General features: G+C 36.4%; 1 protein-coding gene and 1 pseudogene across 1 annotated transcript; one reads left to right on the plus strand and one right to left on the minus strand.

Moving 5' to 3' along the window:
• Positions 1–1,683: 1,683 nt before the first annotated feature.
• On the minus strand, positions 1,684–3,724 carry LOC149845533 (photosystem II reaction center PSB28 protein, chloroplastic-like). The gene is made up of 2 exons (XM_089997659.1): positions 3,521–3,724; positions 1,684–2,363 (listed from the first exon to the last, which is right to left on the minus strand). The coding sequence occupies exons 1-2, from the start codon at positions 3,591–3,593 to the stop codon at positions 1,885–1,887; spliced, it is 552 nt and encodes a 183-aa protein (XP_089853785.1). The 5' UTR covers positions 3,594–3,724; the 3' UTR covers positions 1,684–1,884.
• Positions 3,725–16,704: 12,980 nt separating this feature from the next.
• Positions 16,705–24,092, plus strand: LOC149845534 (hypothetical protein At1g04090 pseudogene; annotated as a pseudogene).
• Positions 24,093–24,584: the final 492 nt, after the last annotated feature.

Genomic DNA, 24,584 nt, shown 5'->3' on the forward strand with positions numbered 1-24,584 from the left:
TATGTAAGAGAACTGATGTCTCAGTTAGTGGTTGTTGTGGACTATGTTGGATCCAAAAATAACACAGTTGATCCATTGATGAAAGGACTAGATAAGTCATTAGTCCTGAAATCTAGAGAGGGGACGAGACTGAAACCCATCAATAGTTCATCTACAGTAGCAACCCATCCTATCTGAGTGAAGATCCCACAAAGTAGGTTCAATGTGGTAATAGCAAGTTGTAGGGTGAACTGGATAACACCTTATTAATGTGATACTATGTATCTGTGTTTGTTCCCCTGATTACTCTGGAAAGGTGCTTTAACTGCATATTAAGGAAGAGTTAAAACTTTAAATAGGTTTAAAGCCTTCTAGGCGAGATGTCAGCAGTGCATCTCTGGAGAAGCCCACCTATGTGAGTGTGACTATGTGACCGCAGTTTAAGGAATTGAGTTATTCCTAAAGTCACTCATGAAACAGGATTCAGGCATATGACATTTAACGCACCACCCCTAAAGATTACAACCAGAACCTTTATCGTGTTGTTGCTAATGGACACTCCTACACCAAAGGTTCAAGTTCAAGATTTTAGTTCACTTCGTTCCTGTGGGGGTAAAGTTAGTCAACTAAGGTAGTTGTTCAAACCAGAAGGTATCATTACTGAAAGCATGATGTCCTGTTGCAGATTACTCTATCTTGCATCTTAGTTTTCTCCTGTTTTCATTCTATAAATTTATGGGAAAATGTTGGATGTAGGAAGGAAAGATAAGGGAATCCAAATAATGAAAAACATTAGGGACCACTTTTTTTGGAGTGTGTTTGGACTTGATGATGTGGAATAGTCCCATATTGAAGAGTTTCAAGAATGTTATGGGCTTTATAACCTATATGGAGACTCTAACACTTGTTCTAAAGAACAAGGGGTTGGGATGACTACCACACACACACACGCTCGCGCATGCGCACCCGCCCGTTGGGCCGGGCCGGGTTTGGGTTCAGGTAATTGGCCTTTTAGGGTCATATCCAATCAGAGTCCATTGATCTTTTAGACCCGATTTTCTGTTTTTATTTGGATCAGATTATGGGTTATGAGAAATGGATAACGGATAAATTTGTTAACGGGTCATGACCCCTCTTATTCCGTAACGGGTCTCTTCCACGTTTTGTAATCGTTCGTGGGTTATAAAACGAGGTTAGGGCTGGGGTTACGAATACACAGAGGAAAGTTGCTCGACTCTCTCTCTCTCTCTCTTGGTTTTCTCTCTCTCTGCTGCTGCTCTCTCTTTCTCGTTCTCTTAAGTTTTTTCGGAAAGGATTTTCTGCAATAGTGGTTCCGAGAGGTTGTTTTCGGAGGACGATCTACCATCGGAGTGCACCGATCAGGATTGTCGAGGCCATTGTATCCTGGGGGAAGGACGCCGGACCCTATTTGCACAGTATGTGGGGGCGAATTTTCTCTAAGGTGAGTACTTTCGTACGCCTTAGCCTATTACATAATATTAACATGTTTCTGTTGTTTATATTATGTTCATTGCATCTGTTTGTTTATTTGCATGTGTTTGGATTTTAGTATATTGCGGAACTCGACATGTTTGCTCCCTGTTCATGTTTCAATCAACTGTTAATCTTGATTACCATGTTGATTCATATCCTGTTGTGTGTCGTGATGTCGGTTGAGAAACGCTATGATCTGAAATACACATGTTTAACTAATTTGATCAAACTCTTTTAAGTTGAAATGGAAAACAGAGGACAATGATGGTTGGTGGACCTTTCATGAACATGACCAAGCTCAAGGAAGATGACAAGCAGAAGAAACTGTAAGAGTAGATTGTGCAGAAAACCAGTGACATGTTGTCACTACAAATTACAGAAAAACTGAATACTGGAAGACAGTCTATGCACTCATTTCTTGACAAACTGCAACCCATTTGCATTCCCGTATCGCTCCATAAATCTCATAAATCTGTCCCAATCTCTTGGACTTCTCATCACATACTTTGCTTCTATTCCCGAAGGTTTCCCATTGATGAATTTGGCACTCACATCGACTGATTGCAGAACTCCTTCCTCATCGATCATGTAGAAACCCGTTATTTCACCGAGTTCACTCGATGAATCAAAGACGGATGGTTGATCAAATATGAATGTTGCCACACCGTTTGTACCATCTTTAGACTTCGTTAGTCTAACATCTGGTACTGTCTGCTCGTCAGTGCCTTGAATGAACTGAATTGTTGGCTTGACTGCCACTATGAGTGGCCTGGAATAAACAGAGACTTCTTTTCTGGGGATTGGTTTTGAGAGAGAAAGCTGCAAGCTTTGTCCGTTGAATGATGATCGCGTACTTTGACAAACACAAGCCCATGGCGAAGAAATTAAGCCTGATCAGTTAACAAATTAAAGTCAATACAAAATGTTGGACACATCTACGATACCTATCATACATACATACATATACATATTTTATATATATATTTATATTTATTTGAGAAAAGATTCTGTTTAGCAAAAAAAATTGTGTCCTGATACTAAAAAATCGGTAGATCAGAAAATATAACAAATTTTCATTTAAATTCACATGAGAAAAGGAAATTGGGTGAAAATGTGATCCTTTATTGAAAAAGACTCATTCTCATTATATAACATAATAACACAAGGTGGAAAAAGATGACAAAAATTATTGATATTCAGACATAAATATCAGCTCAACCATGTACGTACACATTAAAAATTCTAGATGATTACAATACTTTCAAACAGATACTAGAAGATAATAAACATAAAGCAATATGGTTTCCAAGACAGAGGTCAACATAAAAACCTGAAGCAACTATATTGGGATTTAATTACAACTAACAACCAAGTGGGGAATCATCAAGCTATTGAAAAAACAATCATTTTACTCAATGGCATGCTTAAATTTTGACTAAAACATACCCACTTCAAAATTTTGGTGACGAACTACAGGTACATACCTAAAAAAAATAAATTTTCTTAATGATTCACAGAAAACAAATCTTCCCTCCTTGTTCTTTACGGTAAGGATTCCCAACTGTTCCATTAAATGAGGATATTACAATATGCTTTTTTTAGAAGTGGATATTACAATATGGGCATAATGCGAATGAGAAAAGAATGCTAGAGGGGAGAAAAAGAAAGAATTAAAAGAAAGAGTCTGAGACGAAAGTCACTGCAATACTATAATATGGACACATTACAGACTGAGGATATTACAATATGGGCACATTGTGAATGAGAAAAGAATGCAAAAGGGGAGAATAAGAAAGAATTAAAAGAGAGACTGAGACGAAACCCACTGCAAATACTATGATATGGACACATTACGAATGAGAAAAAATGCAAAAGGGCAGAAGAAGAAAGAATTAGAAGAAAGAGAGAGATTGAGACGACTCGCTACAAAAACAATTTTTTATATCTAGAAAGGCTAATTATAACACAACACCAATCCTGTGAATACACAAATACTAAAATGTCTATATGATTATCAGAATAAGGGGAAAAAGAACATGGGTGTTACCAGAAAGTGATCGTTGGTGTTTGGAACAATTTGAAATTGGAGAAGAGAGGGCATACGAGTGCACTGTCGCCATTTCCTGTATGTGTGTGTCTGTGTGTGTGTGTGTGAGAGAGAGAGAGGGGGGGTCAGTAGACTAGAACCAACTAATGGCTGTAAGGGCAGAGGGTGGTGGCGGTGGTGTGTAGCCACCACAGCCAACCAACCAACACCTCATTTCATTTGATTCTCAATGGCCAACAAGAGATAGATGAGCCTTTGTTTTCTTATCCACTCTTCCAACTCAGCAGTCACAGGCTCACAGCATCAAGGGATCATGGTTGTGTATCTATACACTTTTTTTTTCCTAAACATACCTATCTTCTTTTGATAATTCAAAGTCATACATAAAAATATTCATAATTCAAAATTATACCTAGTTTTATGTTCAGTAATCTAAATTCATACCCTGACAGCTAGGGGTGCACACGAACTGGGCTCGAGCCAAGCTCAGGCTCAAAAAGCTCGGTTAGGATTGAGCCGAGCTTGAAAAGTTGTGTACAAACTCTGCTAGAGTTTGAGCCTGGCTCAGCTTGGCTCGAGCCGCATTAACTTACAATTAGAAAAAAACAATTGCAAAGAGGTTAGGATTTGAACCCAAGACCTCTCTCATACAGGATACCCACTTAGGATTTATGATAAAAAGTCAACAAAAATAATACATATCTTAAAATTAGTCGCCAATTGACACAATTAGACGAGCTTAATTGGGTTAATCGAACTTCGTCAAGCTTAAATGCCTGAACAAGCTCGGCTCATTTACTTACTCAGACGAGTCCAAGTCGGGTTTAACCGAACCAAGGTCGAGCTAGGTCGGCTTGTTGTGCAGCTCTACTGAAAGCTATTCCACCTTTAACCATGAGTATAGCTAATAAATTTAACTGATAATGACATAGATGGCCATAGCTTTTATTGGAATTACCATTGCTAACAGCAAGTTAAAAAAAATAATGGACATGGCCAATTTATTGTTTACTTGACACTTTTGCTCTGTCACCTAGAAATTTAAGCGTTTGATTTTTCAGCCAACAACTTAAATGGCACCTGATTTTTTCAGGCAACAACTGGCATGGTGCCTATTTTTTTCAGGCAACAATTACATGGTGCCTGATTCTTTTAGGTTACATTACCAAGGCATCTAATTTGTTACGCGATATAAGGGTAAAATTGTCAACAAAAAACAAGTGGTCATATTTGACATATTTTGAGCAGCAAATTGGCCACATATTTCTCAAGAAAAAAATAGAAATTTTGTATAAAATTTTAAAGAATTCACAAAGAAATTCTAAAAAATACAAAAAAATAGAAAACTTTTTTTTTGAAAGAAAACTTTTAGAAAAATCTGAAATCATAATTATCAAATAGAAACATGCCTGAGCTTATTCTTCTTACTAAAGAAATCTTGTTGATGTGGCGCATGAATTGAACGCATGGAGACTAAGGTAGAGCAGTTTGGCATGTAAATAGGGGTGTCAACGGGTCGGGTTTGGTTCAGACTTAGGTAGAACCAGGCTTGGGCCCGATTTTCATTTATGGTATCGGGTCATGAACTGGGTTTAATTGGGTCCATTATGAGAGAAACCATACCCGGACCCGATAAAACTATATGAACTAGACCTCGACCATACCCAATAAAATAATAATTTTTTTTTTACATTAAAAATTGGAGGTCTTAATTGAAACTCGAGTCGGGTCCAGGTCCGGGTCTGGTATAAAATTTTGCAAACTATACCTGAATCCATGTATTAATCAGACCTTTGAGTCCGGACCCGAGTCTTAATTGGGTCTTATTATTTATCACCATACCTTGACCCTATAGGGTTTGTTCTGGGTCAGGTATGGGCAAACCTGACCTGTTGACACCCCTACATGCACATCTGAGAAATGGGTAAAAACTTATAAGAAAAAAAGAGGAGTATTAAAATGAAGAGCAAATGAAGCAAATTTTTGTTTTGTTTAAAATTTGACGCTTCTAGTTTGATTTCTTTTTTGACAAAAACGTCAAAATACATATCGGCCAAAACAATGAATGGTGCCAAAAGTGAGTACCATCTACGTGCAGTTTCAGTAAATTTAAAACTATACCAGTTTTACCTTTGGTAAATATACTTTCCTTTACCAACGGGGTTCTGCTCGTCTGGTAGGAGCAGCTAGTGCAAGTCACCTTGTATTTGGGATTAGGGGTCTGCCTAACCCCAGCTTGCCTTTCAAAAAAAAAAAAAAATATATATATATATATATATATATATATATATATATATATATATATATATATATATATATATATATATATACTTCCCTTTACCTGTTTTACCCTCATTGATCATTGTTTTCTCTCTTCATGATTTCGGGCAAAGCAGGTTGAGGTGGGTGTGTGTGTGTGTGGGGGGGGGGGGGCAAGAGTAAGTTCATCCCTGCATCTATCCCCGCACAGGTTTTGATTTTTATGTCCATCCCCGGTCCATTCCCCGTTTCATGTCCTCCATCCCCACTCCAAATGGGGCGGGTTCGGATGGATCATCGATCTTCCGTTCCACTACCGAGCTCGTGCTATGTTTAACTGAGTTGAGCTTGTCCCAAATTGAGATGAGCCGAACATGAGCTAAGTCATGTAAAAATATTTTATGTTTTTTATACATAGAATATATATCTATATATTACACTTAAATTATATATTCTGTATGTTAAACTTAATAGGTCATATATCACACAGGGATATTTGAGTCCACCGGTCTGAATTATTCATCAAGTATGATGTTATTATAATCAAGAGTTATTGAAACTGAAAAGCACATACCAGATCAATAATCTTTGCAGAAACTGGTTTTCCGAAACTTGACCAGTTCATTATGTGTAGTGAATTGGTCGCACAATGAGCCCCAGAATCCACAACACTCTTTGCACATAAAAATAAAAGAAATCTTCCATTCAGACAGAATAGAAAAAGAACTTAATAGGATCAACCGATACTGAATACTAGTCATTTTCAAAATACTCAGTTATACATATCATAATAATTGTCTTTGAGGAACTAGAAGGTCAATCTTTACAAGAAAAATATAACAAACCATAGCAGAAGATACCTACTCTAACAAAGTCCCCTTTTACCTGGTTTCACAAAAGGTTATCTGTTAATTATTTGCTCAAGAATGCTCTATTTTTCTTTTTTAACATTTAGGATTACTCATTATACAACAACAACAACAACTACTACGCCTTCATCCCAAAATAATTGGGGTCGGCGATATGAACCAAAAAAGAAAATCATTCTGGGTCTTCCACATGAATCCTTCTCCTCCAATCATTTCTATCCAATGCCATGTCCTTGGTGAGGTTCAAAGCATTCATATCCTTTCCTATCACCTCCATCCATGTCTTCCTAGGCCTACCCCGACCTTTTTTAACTAATATATTTTCCCATTTCTCCATCCTTCTAATTGGAGCATCATTAGGCCTTCGCCGAATATGTCCAAACCACCGTAAACTATTCTCTCTCATCTTATTTTCAATGGATTGCCTATGTCTTTTAGGTGCATAGTATGAATGCACTTCACCACATTCTTTACATTACAAGAAAATTGTCAATTAGCGACGGATATTGGCAATGAATTTTTTCCGTCGCAACGTTGCGGCAGATTAGCGAGAGAAACTAATTTGTCGCTAAGTCACAACACACGCGACCGTTAGACACGGATTTGTCGACGGAAGTTTTTCCGTCGCTACGTAACGACGAAGTTAGCGACTAAAATCTTTCGTCGCTAACTGGTCATGTAAATTTACGATGGTGTTGCGATGGAATTAGGTTGTCGCCAAATCTGTCGCTAATTTTCCCGTAAATCCCTAATCATAGCCCTTTTTCTCTTTCCTGTTTCGTCTCTCCCGCCCGCCCATCGCCCCGCGGTCTGTCGCTCCCAGCCCGACGTCTCCCAGGTAAATCCCTCTTTTTTTTCTGGCAGGGGGGGCGCCTGCCCCTTTTATTTTTTCTGGAAGGGGGTCGCCCCCTTGCCTTATTTGTTTTTTCCGACAGAGGGGGCGACCCCCTGCTGCATTTTGTTTGTTCTGGCAGAGGGGCGACCCCCCGCCTCGTTGTTTTATTCGGGCAGAGGGTCGCCCCCCTGCTTTTCCGGCAGGCCCCCCTGCTTTTCCGGCAGAGGGTCACCCCCTACCACTTTTTTTTTTCGGCAGCCCCTGCCTCTTTGTTTTATTCGGGCACGGGGTCGCCCCCCTGCCTCATTTGTTTTTTCCGACAGGGGGGGGGCGACCCCCTGCAGCGTTTTGTTTTTTCCGGTAGGGGGGCGACCCTCCCTGCCTCATTGTTTTATTCTCTGCGGTTTGATGCTCAGTATTTGTTCTTTTTTTTTATTACAATTTTGTATGCTTCTCTGCAATGGTAAGTCAAATGTAGCATCTCATTTAGCACTCTTCTTTCTTATTTTCTGAGTTCTCGTTTGTTGTTGTATGATGTTCACTTCAATCGCCTCATCCTGCTCATTTCCATTTTGTTGGCATTAGTATCACCAGCCATGTTATTTTCATTTGGATATCTTCAGCCATGATCGCACAATTATATGATTTAGCCTTCTGCATCTAGATATTGCATCGTATTCCTATGCCTATTCTTTTTCATTTTCTATTAGTATTGTCTATGCATTACATTTTGCCCCTTTATTTCTTCTTTTAGTCATGTCCATGTTTCTGTGTACTGGCTGTTATGGTTCATATACCTGCATTTTCATTCAGATTCGTACTTCGTCGCATCATTCCCCCTCTCTCATCTGCATTTTTTATTTTTATTACATACGCATTGCATCACTGCATCCAGTGTTCTGATTTCCAGGTAAGCCCATTAATTTTCTATGCTCACGTTTTATTACATTCTCTGTATGCAATGCATGATGTTTAGTTTAGCAATACCTACATAATATTTTGCTTTCTAGCAGTAGTTTCATTTCATCATCTTGCATGTGATAGAGTCCTGTGGCTGATTTGACGCCGTTCACCTATTTCTCCATGGATGTTAACATATGAAGGCTATTGTCTTATTAATTAAACGCCCTCATCATTATAAGCTTGAGCCAAAATGCCTCATGTATTGGTCGGGTAATGAATCCATACCCTTTTAGATTCCCTTCCCCACACTAAACTGATTCTGGTGTTAACCAGAACAAAGAAAGTTGACATTCTAGTGGCCCACTTGCTACATCAAGAGACTAGAAAGGTAGGTGCCATGAGAATTGAATGCCTTGTTCATGTTTCTAATTTGCGGTAAAATTAGGATTTGTTGAGCTAAGATTGGATGTCTTGGCTATAGTTTCTGATTTATCCTGTTTGGCTGAGCATCACTTTTGCTAATCTTTGGCACCATACCCACACTCACTTTCCCACTTGTTTCACATGAGCAACTCTGGCCACACTTACCCTTTTGTATATAGCACTACCAGGTCAATTGCAACATCTCATACATTGCATTTGCCTTCCAGCTCCACTGACTGGCTATGTTAAGTCCATGATTGATGATATAAGAACCCCTATGTTGCTGCCTTTTAAAAGAAATATGTCAACATGTTGTATGCCATCAATTTCTGCAAATCGAGTTGCAATTGCTGGAGATATGTCCTGCTGCTGTAAAGACAATTTACTAGCATAGGCAATTGAGTTGTTGCCTATTAAGTTGTCGCTGATAAAGGTAAGTTACAGACTAACTGTTGTTAAAGTTGATGTGTCATATATAATCAATGTGTCAGTTAGGACCATTGTGATGTGCTGACTGGAAGCACTCCGAATAGCATTACTGGCCTTCACTCATACACTTTTTTGTTGTAATTGCAGCAACCCCTCACTGCTACTGTATCCAGCATCCATTTCACCTGCACATGATATAAATCTTTGTATTGTATCTCACCTTCACAATATCATACCCCAACAGCTCATATTTTCAACACTTTGCACTAATAGGCTACCTATAGTAATATCTTGTCACCACCATTCGCTTGCGTTCTTGCATACAACATTAGTGTGTCATTAGCTATTACATTTAGGCTTCACCTTCCCTGCACTACATAGTTTCACAATAATGATGCATCTGCATAGCCACTGTAGTGCTCCCCCATTTCGCATTTTCCATAGCATCTTATTTGACATTTTACCTCATATCATTGAATCCCCTACATATTACATTATATTTACGTTTCTATGAGCACATATAACATACATTCTAGTTCCAAAATAGTCCATTTGCTTTCCTTTTTCATATTATGTGCTTTGCCTTATGCTAACCCTGTTTTGCAGAAAAGATATAATGTATCAAGTTTTTTTTCTAGATTAGGATTCTCTCATTTCAAATCTAAAATTTTAATAATATAATAGTTAGATCTAATGAGAATTCTTTACATTTTAGTCCTAGATTAGAATGTATGAGCATGTATATTTTTTTAGAAATGTTTGTTTCATACCATTTTTCTTCTTTATTCCAAAAATTTCATGAATGGAAACACGAATGACACGTGCACCATTCTAATAAAAGGTGATTAAATCCTAAGTTGACGATTTGCATCAATAGACATAGTCAAGGTGTGAACAAAACATAGGATTTTCATCTTTTATGGAATAACACTGGATCGCTTTTCAAAAATCATCATATTTTCCAAATATTTTCTCCCTTTATCAGAGTTTAACTTAAAATTAACTCAAAACATATATCAATGGTCATAGTCAAGATATATTGAGAGTTAATTTCATTTTAAATCCTATAAAGGCACCAAAATATGTTTTATTCTTCACTTGAATTTAAATACGATTATTATATAATACATTTTATGACCATAGTTAGAAATGTATTATATCTTCAATCTTATTTCAATTCATTTAAAAAATGAAATACGCTTTTCAAAATCTAATTTTAAATTCTTTTAATCCATTAATCATCTAGGATAGAATTATATCATATTTTCAAAAAAAAATTCAAAATCCAAGTGATTTTTTAGAATATTTTCAAATATCTTCTTCATTTCTCAAATCAAACTTTAATTTCTATTTTAATTCATCTTTCTATCTCATTTCAAAATTCAAAATTCAATTTCAAGGTCCCATTTGACTTTGAAAATTCAAATTCACTCCTATATTCCAAACTCAATCCAAACCCAACTTCAAAGTTCAATTTAACTTTGAAAAAATTCAAATTCATTTTTATTTCCAATTTCAAATTCAATTTAGCTTTTCAGATCAAGTTTCAAAGTTTAATTTAACTTTGAAATTCCTGATTCATCTTCTGATTTCAAAACTCAAGCTTCAAATCAAGTTTATCCTTTATTTTTCAAAATCTTCAAAGTTCTATCTAAAGATTGAGTCTTGATTTTCAATTCTAAATCAAGGTTTTGAGATTGATTCTGAATGTATTGCAATACTTGATTTGAATTATTTGAATGTATTGAAATGTATTACATTGATGTGAATGATTTAAAACAATTTGAATGTATTGCATGATATTTTTTATTTGTTAGAATATGGTTTGTGGAGCTTACGGTGGTCGTTCATCCAGTAGTAGTCAGGCTCAGCCTTTATCTTCACGGGCTCCTTTGATAGGTATATCATTTAACTAATTGGATGCTTGATTAGTTGAAATGCGCATTCTGAGAATTTCTAACATATTTTTTTACAGATGATGTTTCGTCTGTACATGACCCACCTACACCAGTTGATCATACAAGTCAGGAGCTAACACAGGATGCAGAGTCTTCTCAGTTCGGCACAAGAAGACTCATTTGAATAGTGTATATCGATAATCGACCGTAAGTATTTCATTTTCACTTATTGCATATCTTATAAATATTGTATATTGATATTTACTGTTTACCAATTCATGTGCAGCATGAGGTTTGAGTCACAAGTTGTAGTACGTGATATTAGGAATTCACTTCTTCAATATCTACCAGGACCGGACGCTCAATGGAAAAAGTATCCAAAAGAGGTGATAGACAGATTGTGGTCCTCATTCACGGTATACAGTTGTTTGTCATAGTTAATATGTTTCATATTTAATTTTTTGTTATAGTCATGTCTACTAACTTTCTGAAAATATATATAGGCTTCGAATCGCTTCCCGACTATGATGGAGGAACATGATGCAAGGAAGGTATGGCATAAAGTGACTGTCAATCGATTTGCAGACATGTTGCACAATATAAAGACTGCAGCAAAAAAAGCATCTGGCGGAATAGATGATCCACTACAGTGGAAGGGCCATGACCCTATTACTATCAGAAGAGATTATTGGGAGGGAATGTGCGACAAGTGGGTGGGGGATGCATTTCAAAATCGCTCAGGGAAGGCTGCACAAAATTGAACGAAAATGCCCGAAGCCCATCTACACACAGGTGAATCTAAGACTTTTGCCCGCCACCTGAAGAAAATGGTAACTCATCAATATATATATTGTCAATTTTATAAGTATTGTTGCAAACCTGTTAACTAAATCTTTTATCATTTCACTTCGCAGGAAGCAGAAAAAGGAGGCATTGTGCCATACAAGAATGTGTTTATTGAAACACATAAACGTAAGACCACGGGAGAGTTCGTATCAAAGAATGTGAGAATGACAATGGTATGTATTTATTGTATTAATAATCATTGTAATATACAAGTTATCATAAACATTATAATTCTTAATTATTAATGCATACTATAAACATTATTTTGTAGGAGGCATATGAGCAACAGATGGTAGAGCGATATGGCGATGACTCTACTCAACATCCATCATTTGATCTTGCAGCATGGGTGACTGAAACAGGTGAACCCAAAAAGGGTCGTGTGTTCGGGTTTGGGAGGAATATGAACACCTCACCAGTCGTTGCAATTCCTTCAGTCACGGCTCACAGACTTCTCCCGTCGACATCAGCTCCATGCATCCTATTTTTTTCGGTGATGATGTACGCCAGATCGTTAAGGACACAATGCGTGACTACTTCCATGAAACAATTACCGACATTCTTGAGATTAGTTCAATAGTTTTTTGCAGAACAGGAGAACTTCGATTGCAGGTGCCGCTCAGGTATAAAAGTTTTATGTGATATATTGCATGTTGTTAGATTTCATATAACTTTGATTGCCTTAACTTAGGTGCATTGGATATAATTTATTTCAGTATATTTTGTTCATCAATACTGACCTTTTATATAATATTTCAGTATAATATTTTTATTGCCTTTGAACACATATGAGCATGATAGAATCACATAAATAGTTTTTTTACTGCCTTAGAACACATATAGCATGATAGAATCACATATACAGTTTTTTTACTGCCTTTGAACACATATGAGCATGATAGAATCACAAAAACAGTTTTTTTATTGCCTTTAGAATACATATGAGCATGATTGAATCACATATAAAGTTTTTTAACTGTCTTAGAACATATATGAGCATGGTAGAATCACATATACATTTTTTTGCCTGCCTTAGAACACATATGAGCATGATAGAATCACATATACATTTTTTTGACTGCCTTAGAGCACATATGAGAATGATAAAATCACATATATAATTTTTTGACTGCCTTAGAACACATATGAGCATGATAGAATCACATATACAGTTTTTTTTTACTACCTTAGAGCACATATGAGCATGATATAATCACATATACAGTTTTTTGTCTGCCTTAGAACACATATGAGCATGATATAATCACATATACAGTTTTTTGTCTGCCTTAGAACACATATGAGCATGATAAAATCACATATGCAGTTTTTTGACTGCCTTAGAGCACATATGAGCATGATAGAATCACATCTACAGTTTTTCACTGTCTTTGAACACATATGAGCATGATAGAATCACAAAAACAGTTTTTTGCCTGCCTTAGAACATATATGAGCATGATAGAATCATATATATAGTTTTTTGACTGCCTTAGAGCACATATGAGCATGATAGAATCACATATAAAGTTTTTTTGACTGCCTTAGAACACACATGAGCATGATATAATCACATATTTAGTTTTTTGCCTACCTTAGAACACATATGAACATTATAAAATCACATATATAGTTTTTTGACTGCCTTAGAGCACATATGAGCATGGTAGAAACACATATAGAGTTTTTTTGACTGCCTTAGAATACATATGAGCATGATATAATCACATATATGGTTTTTTGTCTGCCTTAGAACACATATGAGCATGATAGAATCACATATAAAGTCTTTTAACTGCCTTAGAGCACATATGAGCATGATAGAATCACATATACAATTTTTTTGACTGCCTTACAACACATATGAGCATGATAGAATCATATATACAGTTTTTTTTACTACCTTAAAGCATATATGAGCATGATATAATCACATATACAGTTTTTTGCCTGCCTTAGAACACATATGAGCATGATAGAATCACATATACAGTTTTTTGACTACCTTAGAGCACATATGAGCATGATAGAATCACATATACAATTTTTTTACTGGCTTTGAATACATATGAGCATGATAGAATCACAAAAACAGTTTTTTGCCTGCCTTAGAACACATATGAGCATGATAAAATCACGTATAAAGTTTTTTGACTGCCTTAGAGCACATATGAGCATGGTCGAATCACATATAAAGTTTTTTTGACTACCTTAAAACACATATGAGCATGATATAATCACATATTCAGTTTTTTGCCTGCCTTAGAACACATATGAGCATGATAGAATCACATATATAGGTTTTTTACTGCCTTAGAACACATGAGCATGGTAGAATCACATATAATTTTTTTTGACTGCCTTAGAACACATATGAGCATGATATATTCACATATATAGTTTTTTGTCTGCCTAAGAACACATATGAGCATGATAAAATCACATATAAAGTTTTTTGACTGCCTTGGAACACATATGAGCATGATAGAATCACATATACAGTTTTTTTGACTGCCTTAGAGCACATATGAACATGTTTGAATCACATATAAGTTTTTTTTGCTGCCTTAAGAACATATATGAGCATGATATAATCACATATACAGTTTTTTTACTGCCTTAGAATACATATGAGCATGATTGAATTACATATAATGTTTTTTTATTGCCTTAGAACACATATGAGTATGGTAGAATCACATATACATTTTTTTACTACCTTAGAGCACATATGAGTATGATTGTATCACATATAAGTTTTTTTACTACCTTAAGAACACATATGAGCATGATAGAATCACATATACAGTTTTTTTACTGCCTTAGAACACATATGAGCATGATAAAATAACATATATAGTTTTTTTACTGCCTTAAAACACATATGAGGATGATAGAATCACATATAGAGTATAATTTATTTCAATATATTTTGTTTATCAATACTGACCTTTCTTTTCTTGTGTATGTTGCTGGCGATAATCAGCGTAGTGGAGCTGAAGGGACAGATCAAGACAATGAACAAGATGATGAACAAAATCTTGGCGATCATTAGATTCATGTGTTGAATTTGTTTTACCTTCTTTTTGTTTAAAAAATGTAAATGTTGAATTGTAAATAATTAGAACTTGTGAATTTTAAAGTGAATCGATTAATTGTTTTAGTTTTCTTTTATATGTATTTTGATGTGTACTTTGTTTTTTATTCACAGAAAATATAAATTGTACAGGAAATATAAATTGTATCACGAGAAATTTTTTCTCAATATTTAATTTTCAAATAATTTTTTAAATTTTTTTCCTTGTTTACGATGGATTAGCGACGAATATATCCATCACTAATTAATATTAGCGTTGAATGTAGCAACGACTATAAATCTGTCGCCAAACCAAAGTCGTCATATAGTAACGACGACCTTGCGACGGATGTTGGCATTTGTTATTTTGTCGCAACTTAGCGACGGAACTGGCGACAGATACAGTCCGTCGCTACTTAGCGACGGAATGGGCGACAAATATATTCCATCGCGATTTAGCATTGAAAAAATCACGATGAAAGATATTTGTCGCTAATTTGCTGCTAATCCGTTGCTAAGCTGTTTAGCGACGGATTAGCGGCAGATTAACGACGAATTTAGGTCGTCGCTAATCCTCAAGTTTCTTATAGTGTTAAATGAAGAACTTATGCTTGAGTTTCTCAGGCGAGGAGAGGAAGGCACAAGAAGATTGCATTTTTTCCTGTCAAGACATGGTTTTTTATTCAAAGAAAAAGTTTTCAATCAGGAATAAGGGAGGTTATATCTATATTCTACAAGTTATGCTTGATATTTCTTTTTAGATGCTCTTTTCTCTTTTCTTCTGATAGCCTCTATTTTATACCCAAGTTGAAGGATAACCCTTTTATCTGTATTTTGAAGATAAAATGTTCACGTTAGTTAAATGGCTTTTTCAAAGAATCTGAGAAAAATGCATAGGTGGAAGACAATAATTTGAAGATATCGGTGCATTTAATGATTATGCCATGCAGTTCTCATTGAAGCACATGACTAATTAATCAACCTCTTTTCAAAAATGTCATCATCATATACACTTTTGGAACACAAATTTTGAGAAAGTTGATAGAGGACACACTTGGTTGACATATATATATATATGGAGACCTGATAAAACCCGTATCCCAAGAATGTTTTTAAAATGGATTCGATGAATCGTTTTCCTAAAAACAAAACCCTGTATCGAATTGATTCTACAATTTTTTACCGACACGTGTTATTAAACAATAAAAAATATTTAAAAAAATTAACCTTTTAAATTATTTAAAAATGACAAGTGAATGAGCCGATTCAGACCGACTCTGACAACATGGGTCCAAACCCGTACCAAACCTCAAATGAGATCCGGGTTCGGATCCACTTGGGTCCAAACCAGATCCGACCCGTTGGATCATCGTAATCGGATCAAGAAATGTGATTTCATATGCTTGAATGTTTACAAAAATTTTGAGCCATTGATTTTCAAGCCTTAAAATTTGTCTTATACATCGTAATTGGATGATCTAAGAGTCTGTTTCTATGAAACCAAGCATCTAGATCGCATCCGTACAGTGAAGTTTTACAAAAAAAGAACCTTTGAAAATCTCGGTGCATACCAGTTTACATATTTTGCTGGTTTACATATTTCAGTTGCTGGTTGTACTTGTCTTACTAAAAGTAAACAACGAAACATGGTGAATGATTACGAGCATGCACTTCTTTGTTGCCACCATACCTCCCTTTGTCAGCACAAACCATAGTGCATAGAAGGTTAACTGGATTTTTCTCTCCTTAGCAACAATAGCATATCATAACAGAGTGTGGTCTTCACTAGCCATTAATTTTTAGTTATTATGATGCTGCGATCCATTTGTTTGTATCTTGACCTTTGTGTTCACAATCATCTTGATTTGCATTCATTGGTTATATTTTGCCGTTGACATTCACAATCATCTTGATGTGCATTCATAGAACTGATTGAGCATTTAAACATATATATTAATGCTGAGGAGAAGGCTTTGCTACAGGAAGAATACATATAGGAGAAATAAAAGTTGCTCAGGTAACTGAGTTTGAAAAAATTTGGAGTTGTACCTTGCTAAAGAGAAAGAATCAGGGTATTACATTTTATAAGCCAGTAAGGATACCTGATGGTTTCTTCAGTCTTGGCTACTATGGCCAGCCAAATGATGAACCATTGCGAGGGTTTCTTCTGATGGCTAGAGATTTAGGGTCCTCCAAAGAAGACAAGGGTCTTGCTATGCCGCTAAGTTTAGGCAACCAGTATGTGGTATCAAAATCTCCTGCACTGCAGAGACCACTAAACTATATTTTGATTTGGAGCACAAATGGGTGGGATGGGGCAAACCGTTATGGAAGTGGATACTTTTGGTTGCCATGTCTATGAAAATGTCTACGAAGAGACAATACGCATACAAGCACAAATACTTTATAAAAGATGTGCACGAAGGCACTCTCACAACACTTGAACAAAATACGCAAAAAGCGTAAAGGTAGCAAACATGCACTAAGGCATGTATTTTATAGAAAATAGCAAATGCTTGAGGCTCTCAAGCTTAAGAAATAATAAGGGGGAACACCCCTATTTATACAAGAGCAAAGGGGTACAAGAGGGGGGCTCCCAAAGGAGTCGTTGGGGAGCCCCCAACGGTCACATTTGTGACAGTTGGGGGGTCCCCAACGACTCTATTGGGGGGACCCCCAATGTACCTTTATGAAAAAATAAAAAGAAAAAAGAAAAAAGAAATACAAAAAAATAAAAGAAAAGAAATTACAATATATTTCAAGTGGAATATGTGCAAGATGGGAAATTACAATAATACCTTTTTGGGTGTATATATATATATATAGAGAGAGAGAGAGAGACGTATACATATATGATACATATGTATATGCATCTCTATGTATATAAGTACATATATACTTACAACAATGGTTTTGGAGATACATTTTAACACCCCCCCTCAAACTTACAGTGTGATAACCGCAAGTTTGTCAAGAAGGAAATGAAATCTGGGTGAACAAAGAGCTTTTGTGAAGAAGTCCGCAAGTTGATACTTAGACGTCATGTATGGTAGATCAATGACCTTCTTCAAGTATTCTTCCCTCACATAATGGCAGTCCATCTCTATATGCTTTGTTCGCTAGTGAAAGGTGTGATTCTTGACAATATAGATTGCACTTTTATTGTCACAGCATAGCTTTGTTGGTTCTCTCATAAGCACTCCCATATCTTCCAAAAGGCATCGAATCCATACAATTTCCATGGTAGTGGATGCCATGGTTCTATATTCGACTTCAGTGGATGACAGAGAGACCTTCTGTTGCTTTTTACATCGCCATGAAATCAAAGAGTCGCCTAAGAAAACACAAAAGTCAGTGGTGGAGTGACGGTTACTAGGGTCACCTCCCCAATCTGAGTCAATATAAGCAAGTAATTTTAATTCATTAGAAGAAGATAGAAATACTCCTTTATTCATTGTGCCCTTCAAGTATCTGATGATGCGAAGAACAACACTCATATGAACGGTTGTGGAAGCGTGCTGAAACTGACTGGCGATGTGGATAGCATGTGACAAATCGGGTCGAGTAATGCTAAGGTACATCAAAGAGCCTACCTACTGCCTATAAAGAGTGTGATCGGTTAGAGAAACACCGTCGTCAATCTTCATTTTTGATCCCACGACTTCAGGAGTTTCACAAACTTTGTCATCAGAAATCCTTGACCTGCTAATAATCTCACAAGCAAGTTTAGATTGAGATAGGAAATAACCTCGTTGAGAATAAGAAACCTCAATTCCAAGAAAATATGTCAGAAAACCCAAGTCTGACATCTCAAATTTTGAAGTCAAGACGGACTTAATACCCTTGACTCTTTGAACATCATCACTTGTAATTAGTATGTCATCAACGTAGAGTAATAGTATCACAATCCCTGCATTAGATTTTCTAGTAAATAAAGCAGTATCAGTATAACATGAAGAAAAACCATTTTTCAGCATTACACTGGTAAACCTGTCATGCCAGGCTTTGGGGGCCTGTTTCAAACCATAGAGGGCCTTTCGAAGACGAAGAACTTTATCTTTAGGAATCTCCATGCCTGGTGGGGCATCCATATACACTTCTTCATTAAGATCACCATTTAAAAATGCATTTTTCACATCCATTTGAAAAATGTTCCAATTTTTAATAGATGCACACAGGAGCAAAAGTTTCTTTATAATCAATTTCATACTCTTGCCCATACCCTTTTGCGACTAAGTGAGCTTTATACCTTTCCAGAGATCTGTCGCTCTTAGTTTTAACCTTAAAAACCCATCGACAACCTATAGTTTTCTTTCCTATGGGTAGAGTTTGGAAATCCCAAGTTTCAGCCTTCTTAAGAGCATTAAGTTCATTTTGCATAGCTTCTTGTCATTCTATACATTTTTTAGCTTCTTCAATATTTCTCAGTTTAAACTAAGAGTGAATGGCACTAAGACAAGCCCTATATCGGGATGAAAAAGAATCAAAAGAGACAAAACGAGTTGGAGGTCTCCTATTCCTTTCAGATTTTCTGTGATCGAGGGTAGGAACAAGCTCACTATATTGGTCAATAGCACTTCTAAAGGTGTCTTGGTTTCTACGAAAGTAGGTTATAGGATCACTTGAAATTCTACTTTCTTGTTCATTGAGTGAGTTATGTTCATCAACATCACCATCATTTTCCTCATCATGGTTTGATGATACATCATCATCACTAGATATATCATCATTACTAGACAATAAGTCAAATAGGAAGGAATAATCAAAATTTTCTTGTTGAGAAACATTTTTTTCAAAGCCACTTTCATTTTCTAAAAAAGTTACATTTCTAGAGACATAACTTATCATCTTGAAGGTCATAACAACGAAACCCTTTTTGAGTTTCGGAATATCCAAGAAAGGCACAAGGAATAGCCTTGGGAGAGAGCTTGTCATTCTTATCCGTAAGTATAAAACACTTACACCCAAAGACTCGTAGCCTATTATAATCAGGTTCAAGCTTATGTAATACCTCAAAAGGAGATATTTTCCCTAATATCTTAGATGGTAAGTGATTTATTAGATAAACAGAAGCAAGAGCTGCTTCAACCCAAAAGTTTTTAGGAATGTTTTGGGATATAAGAAGGGTCTTAGTGGTCTCAATGATGTGCCTATGTTTTCTTTCGGCCAACCCATTCTGTTGAGGAGTTTTAGGACAAGACCTTTTGGTGAACAATTTGGTGATCTTCAAGGTATACCTTAAATTGATTGGAGAGATATTCTCCTCCAGAATCACTTCTAAATATCTTTATGTTACTGTTGAATTGATTCTTGATCATTGAATGAAAAGTTTTGAAACACGAAAAAACTTTATGTTTGAACTTAAGAAAATATATCTACAAATATCTGAAAAAATCATCCACAAAAATGACATAATAAGAAAAGCCTCCTTTTGAAGCAACAGGTGCGGGTCCCCAAACATCTGAATGAACAATTTCGAAAGTTTTAGAAGAGAACATAGTTCTTTGCCCAAAAGGTAAACTTCACATTTTTCCGAGAATACAGTCATTACAAGAAAATGAGCTTTTACATAGGTCTTTTGCAAAATGTAAATAAAATAACTTGGTGATATTAGGATGACCAAGTCTTTTGTACCACGCATTTATATCTTTGTGTTGGGTAGCATTACAAAAAAAAATGGAACTTGAAGAGATTCCATATAGTATAAGTCTCCCTTTCTAAAGCCTTCCCCAATCAATTTCTCGGACCGATGATCCTGTATTAAACATTTATCACAAAAGAATTTAATATCGCAACCATGGTCTGAGAGTTTAGAAACAGAGAGAAGGTTTAGGTTTAGTTTAGGTATAAATCTAATTTTTGGAATAAAAAAATCTTGAGTTTCAAAATTACTTATTTCTTTAATTTCAAGAGAGGTTCCATTCGCAGTGGAAACAAAAGATGGAGAAACATTTTTTGAGTAATCGAAAAGCAAAAAAATGTTTGGGGACATATGAAAGGATGCACCGGAGTCCAAAAGCCAAGAGACTTTACCTGGAGAGGAAGAAGTGGATACGGCAGCACCGGAGGTAGCTCCCTTGAGGAGAGGTTGAAGGGCTTCCACTATTTGATTTATAGAGAGTGACTCACTTGAAGATGCCTCCTCCTTTTGTGATACACTGGTGGTAGCCATTGCGAGAAGATTCTTTCATTTGGAACATATGGGTTTGATATGCCCCGGTTCTTTACAGAAATGACAAATAATTTTGCTATAGTTCTTTTTTTCTCTTTGTCCACCATTTTCACCTTGATTTTGTGGTTTAAAGTGAGGATGGCGATAAGTTTTTACATTGTTTCTGGGTCTTGATACGACATTGACCTCATTGTTTTCTTCATAATTACAAAAAACCGTAAGAACATTTGATCCTTGTTTACATAAACTCATACGAGTCTCCTCACCACTTAATTTGGTGAGTACATCTTCAAGAGAGGAAGGAGTAAACGAGGATAGAAGAGATGACCTTATTTGCTCAAATTCGGGCCATAGCCCATTCAAAAAGTTGAAGAACCGATCATCTTCAAGTTGCTTGTGACGGAGTTCAATTGCCTCTCTACTCCATTTTGGTTCAAGCATGGCAAGCTCGTCCCAAATAAAGGAAAGATCGGCAAAATATTCTCTAATAGTCAATTCACCTTGAGTAAGAAAGAGAGCCTTCTTTTGAAGATAATACTTATGAGATAGATCCCTTGATGTATACATTTTCTCAAGATAATGCCAAGCTTCCGATGCTTTTTTGAACTTAATAATGTTGGCATTAATCTTAGTTTTCACGGATGAAAAGAACCAAGAAAGAATTTTGAAATTTTTCATTTTTCATTCATCGTGCTTCTTAGAGTACTCTTCAAGGGATTTGATTCTTTCTTCCCCCTCAAGAATCTTGATTTCACTTTCGTTTACCACGGTAATTTTGGGTTCCGGTTCCAGAATTGTGCCTTGCACATAACCCCATAGCCTCTTTCCTTTTATATGAGCCTTCATGTTTTCGGCCCAAACATGATACTTGGACCCATTTAATTTGAAGCCAAGAGCAAAATGAGACTCTTTTTCGCCCATTAAGGAGTAGAAGGGAAGAGAGAAAATGTGTACCAACACAATATTTCAAATTCTAACTTGCACAAGATTCTTCTAAAATATTTGAGAAGCAAGATCCACCACTTCAAACTTCAAATATCTGAAGGCATGCTTTTCGAGACACTCAAAAAAAGAAGATTTCCACGATCCTCTATCACCAACCTTGCTCTGATGCCATGTGAAAATGTCTACGAAGAGACAATACGCATACAAGCACAAATACTTTATAAAAGATGTGCACAAAGGCACTCTCACAACACTTCAACAAAATACGCAAAAAAACGTAAAGGTAGCAAACATGCACTAAGGTATGTATTTTATAGAAAAGAGCAAATGCTTGAGGCTCTCAAACTTAAGAAATAATAAGGGGGAACACCCCTATTTATACAAGAGCAAAGGGGTACAAGAGGGGGGCTCCCAAAGGAGTCGTTAAGGAGCCCCCAACGGTCACATTTGTGACCGTTGGGGGGTCCCCAACGACTCTATTGGGGGGACCCCCAATGTACCTTTATGAAAAAATAAAAAGAAAAAAGAAAAAAGAAATACAAAAAAAATAAAAGAAAAGAAATTACAACATATTCCAAGTGGAATATGCGCAAGATGGGAAATTACAATAATACCCTTTTGGGTATATATATTTATTTATTTATATAGAGAGATACGTATACATATATGATATATATGTATATGCATCTCTATGTATATAAGTATATATATACTTACAACAATGGTTTTGGAGATACATTTTAACAATGTCCACCAAATGGCTATAAAACTATGAGATATGTAGTTGCTGATCTTACTGAAGTCTGTGAAACTTGTTCTTTGATGCTTGAATTATCCTCCTTTCAGGTCTGGAATGTAAGGCCTTGTAAGCGGGGCATGTTGGAGAAAGGTGTGGCTGTTGGGACGTTTTTCTGCAGTACATTCTGGAATTCTGGAGATAAACTGAATGTTTACTGATTGAAGAATGTCAATCCTTCTCCGAAGGCTATGCCCAATCTAGACCAGGTCCATGCGCTTATTAAAAATTATGGACCTACTGTTTTCTTTCACCCGGATGAAATTTATCTGCCCTCTGCAGTGTCATGGTTCTTCGAAAATGGAGCTCTCATGTACAGAAGGGGCTTTGTAATGGATGAAGCTATTGATTCTAATGGCTCAAACTTGCCTTCTGGTGGGTCGAATGATGGTGAATTCTGGATAGACTTGCCAAATGATGGCAGGAGATATTATGTCAAGGTTGGAAATATAGAAAGCGCAGAGTTGTATGTACATGTGAAGCCTGCACTAGGAGGAACATTTTCTGATATTGCAATGTGGGTTTTTTGTCCCTTCAATGGTCATGCTACTCTAAAGATTGGTATGAAAAGCGTATCCCTTGGAAAGATTGGACAACATGTTGGTGACTGGGAGCATTTTACTCTCAGGATTAACAATTTTACTGGTGAACTGTGGAGTATCTACTTTTCTCAGCACAGCAACGGTGAATGGGTGGCTGCCCATGATTTGGAGTATATTGAAGGAAATAAAGCTGTAGTTTATTCATCAAGTAGTAGGCATGCAAGCTTCCCACACACTGGGGTGTACCTTCAAGGATCAAACAAGTTAGGAATAGGCATAAGGAATGATGCTGCTCGAAGCAGCCTTTTTGTGGATTCTAGCATCAAATACGAGATTGCAGCAGCAGAGTATCTTGGCGGTGTAGTGGAGCCACGCTGGGTTAACTATATGAGAGAATGGGGTCCCAAGGTTGTATATAACTCTAGAGCAGAACTGGAAAAGATTATCAGTCTTCTGCCAGTTACAATCAGGTTCTCTGTCGAGGGCATGTTCAATCGGTTTCCGACAGAGCTATATGGTGAAGAAGGGCCAACAGGACCTAAAGAAAAGGACAATTGGGTAGGAGATGAGAGGGATTAGCTCCTCTTAACTGTCTTTTACAGAAGATAAGTATCCATATAAGCTTTTCTTTTTTCCCCCTAATGGCATGTAATGAATGAAGAAAGGGGTTGGTTACTTGTAATTTGTCAGCCTTTTCTGTAACCTCTTCTTTTTTAGGTACAAGTTGCTTCTTTATTTGGTTAATATGATTGAATGTAATTGTTACCGGATCAAATGTATTTCTAAGAAATATAAATCAAATATTTCTCCTCAGACAAGATTATCATGTTTGCATGTCTTGAATTTGCACCATCTTAGTGAGGGAAGGTGATAAATGATTCCCTTCTCAAGGATGTCCTTCACAGTGCTTATCATTGGAAAAAAAAGAGAGCCTCAATTGCATTCTACTTCATCTGAAGTTTCAGACGTGCATATGAGAATCCTTCTGCTTTGCATTCCATGCCTGTTACAGAAATACATCTTTCTCCGCGTGTGGCGTGTGATGATTGGCATACAATAAGAGCAATACAC

Source organism: Nuphar pumila, chromosome 2 (assembly GCF_984573655.1).
Source record: "Nuphar pumila chromosome 2, dmNupPumi1.hap1.1, whole genome shotgun sequence".
NCBI classification, from domain to species: Eukaryota; Viridiplantae; Streptophyta; class Magnoliopsida; order Nymphaeales; family Nymphaeaceae; genus Nuphar; species Nuphar pumila.

What these genes read in the sequence shown, in the direction of transcription:
- LOC149845533 (XM_089997659.1), bottom strand. Translation starts at nt 3,593, where the DNA reads ATGGCGACAGTGCACTCGTATGCCCTCTCTTCTCCAATTTCAAATTGT. An exon ending in ACACCAACGATCACTTTCTG is followed by an intron (nt 2,364 to 3,520) that starts GTAACACCCATG and finishes TTAACTGATCAG; the next exon opens with GCTTAATTTCTTCGCCATGG.